Below are 1638 nucleotides of genomic sequence, written 5' to 3' on the forward strand. Positions count from 1 at the left end.
TCCTCACCTCTGTCACCATAACCCACACCCCAATAGTCAGCGTCCTCACCTCTGTCACCATAACCCACACCCCAATAGTCAGCGTCCTCACCTCTGTCCTCCAATAACCACCGTCATTTCTGTCATAGGTCAGTGGTGCCTGTTCTTGAGCCTCATGTGAGTGGAATCATATGACAGTCTCAGATAACTGACGTAGTTGCCAATGGTGATGTCTGACATTCAGCTGTGGTGTGTGTACTAGCGGCTCCCTCTCTCTCCTTGCTGTGTAGACAGAGCTCCATCCTAGGAATATCAAGTTTGTTCATTCGAGTCTTGATGGACATTTGTGTGGTTTCGAAGGTTCAGCTCTTCCAAACAGTGCGGAAGTGATTCTAGTGCACGTAAAGGAGGCCTTGTTCAGTTGGGTCTATACCCAGAAGTAGGCTTCCTGAGTCACAGGGCATCCGGATGTTGTGCTTCACTAGGCCCTGGGCCTGCATCGTTTTCATTTTGAATAATTAAAGGGCTAACGACCGCTGACTGCTCCTGGCCGAATCACTCAGAGATGGAAGTCAGGTCAGAATCTGGGGCAGTGGTCCCGGCTCTTCTCCCAGGCTTCCCTGCTCCTGTAACCCCCCTCACTGGACTTCTCACCCTCCAGGCACAAGCCTACTGCAGGAGGTGGTCTACCTGGTGAGCCAGGGGGCGGACCCCGACGAGATTGGTCTGATGAATATCGACGAGCAGCTCCCGGTCCTGGAGTACCCTCAGCCTGGCCTGGACATCATCAAGGTGCTCTGGCCCCAGCCAGCCCCTGGGGCGGGGTGGTGGCACTTACACACTGCTTCTCAGGGGACTCGGGAGCTGTAGGGGAACTCTGATAGGGAAAGGCATAAGATCCCAGGAGAGAGAAGCCCCCTTGCCTAACCATGACAGTGACCCAGGGATGGTGGTGCCCGGTGTCAAGGTCTGAGGGGTGGGCAGCTGTTGGGGTGGTGAAGGATACTCTACTGCCCTGTGCCCCATGCCCCGTACCCCCTCATCTGTGGGGAAGTTGGGTAGGGAGCAGGTGCTTCAACTGGTACAGAGAATGGACTGAGTATGAGTGTCCCCAAGAGCAGTCCCACCCCTCAGCGCTGTCTACACTGTCTACACTGCCCCCAGGAGGTAGTTCTGGCCTCATTTTCATGTCTTATCCCTAGAGGTTTGTTCCACAGTCTATCCCTGTCCTTGTTTTGAGACCATCAATTACTCATATGCAAATTCAAACTGAAGCTGAAGAAAATGAAAACAAGTTCATAAGAGCCAAAATATGACCTTGAATATATCCCACCTGAATTTAGAGATCATCTGAAGAACAGATTTGTTACATTAAACACTAAAGACCGAGACCAGAAGAGTTGTGGGATGACATCAAGAACATCATACAGGAAGAAAGCAATAAGCCATGAGAAGACACGAAAGAAGGAAAAGGTCAAAATGGATGTCAGAAGACACACTGAAACTTGCTCTCCAGCATAGAGATGCTAAAGCAAATGGAAGAAATGAGGAGGTGTAAGAGCTAAACAGAAAATTTCAAAGATCAACTCGAGAAGAGAAAGCCAAATATTACAACAAAATGTACAAAGATCTAGAGTTAGAAAACCAAAAAGGAAGAAC

At 49.9% G+C, this 1638-nt stretch overlaps 1 protein-coding gene across 1 annotated transcript in view; it reads left to right on the forward strand.

Annotated features, from left to right (window-relative positions):
• Positions 1-1638, forward strand: part of SULT4A1 (sulfotransferase family 4A, member 1) — a 31963-nt gene that overhangs the window by 13074 nt on the left and 17251 nt on the right. The window contains exon 2 of the mRNA XM_006866843.1: positions 641-771. Coding sequence (XP_006866905.1) covers positions 641-771 — 131 coding nt within the window. The remainder of the gene's footprint in view (positions 1-640; positions 772-1638) is intronic.

The sequence above is a fragment of the Chrysochloris asiatica genome, unplaced genomic scaffold, assembly GCF_000296735.1.
Source record: "Chrysochloris asiatica unplaced genomic scaffold, ChrAsi1.0 scaffold00097, whole genome shotgun sequence".
Classification (NCBI taxonomy): domain Eukaryota; kingdom Metazoa; phylum Chordata; class Mammalia; order Afrosoricida; family Chrysochloridae; genus Chrysochloris; species Chrysochloris asiatica.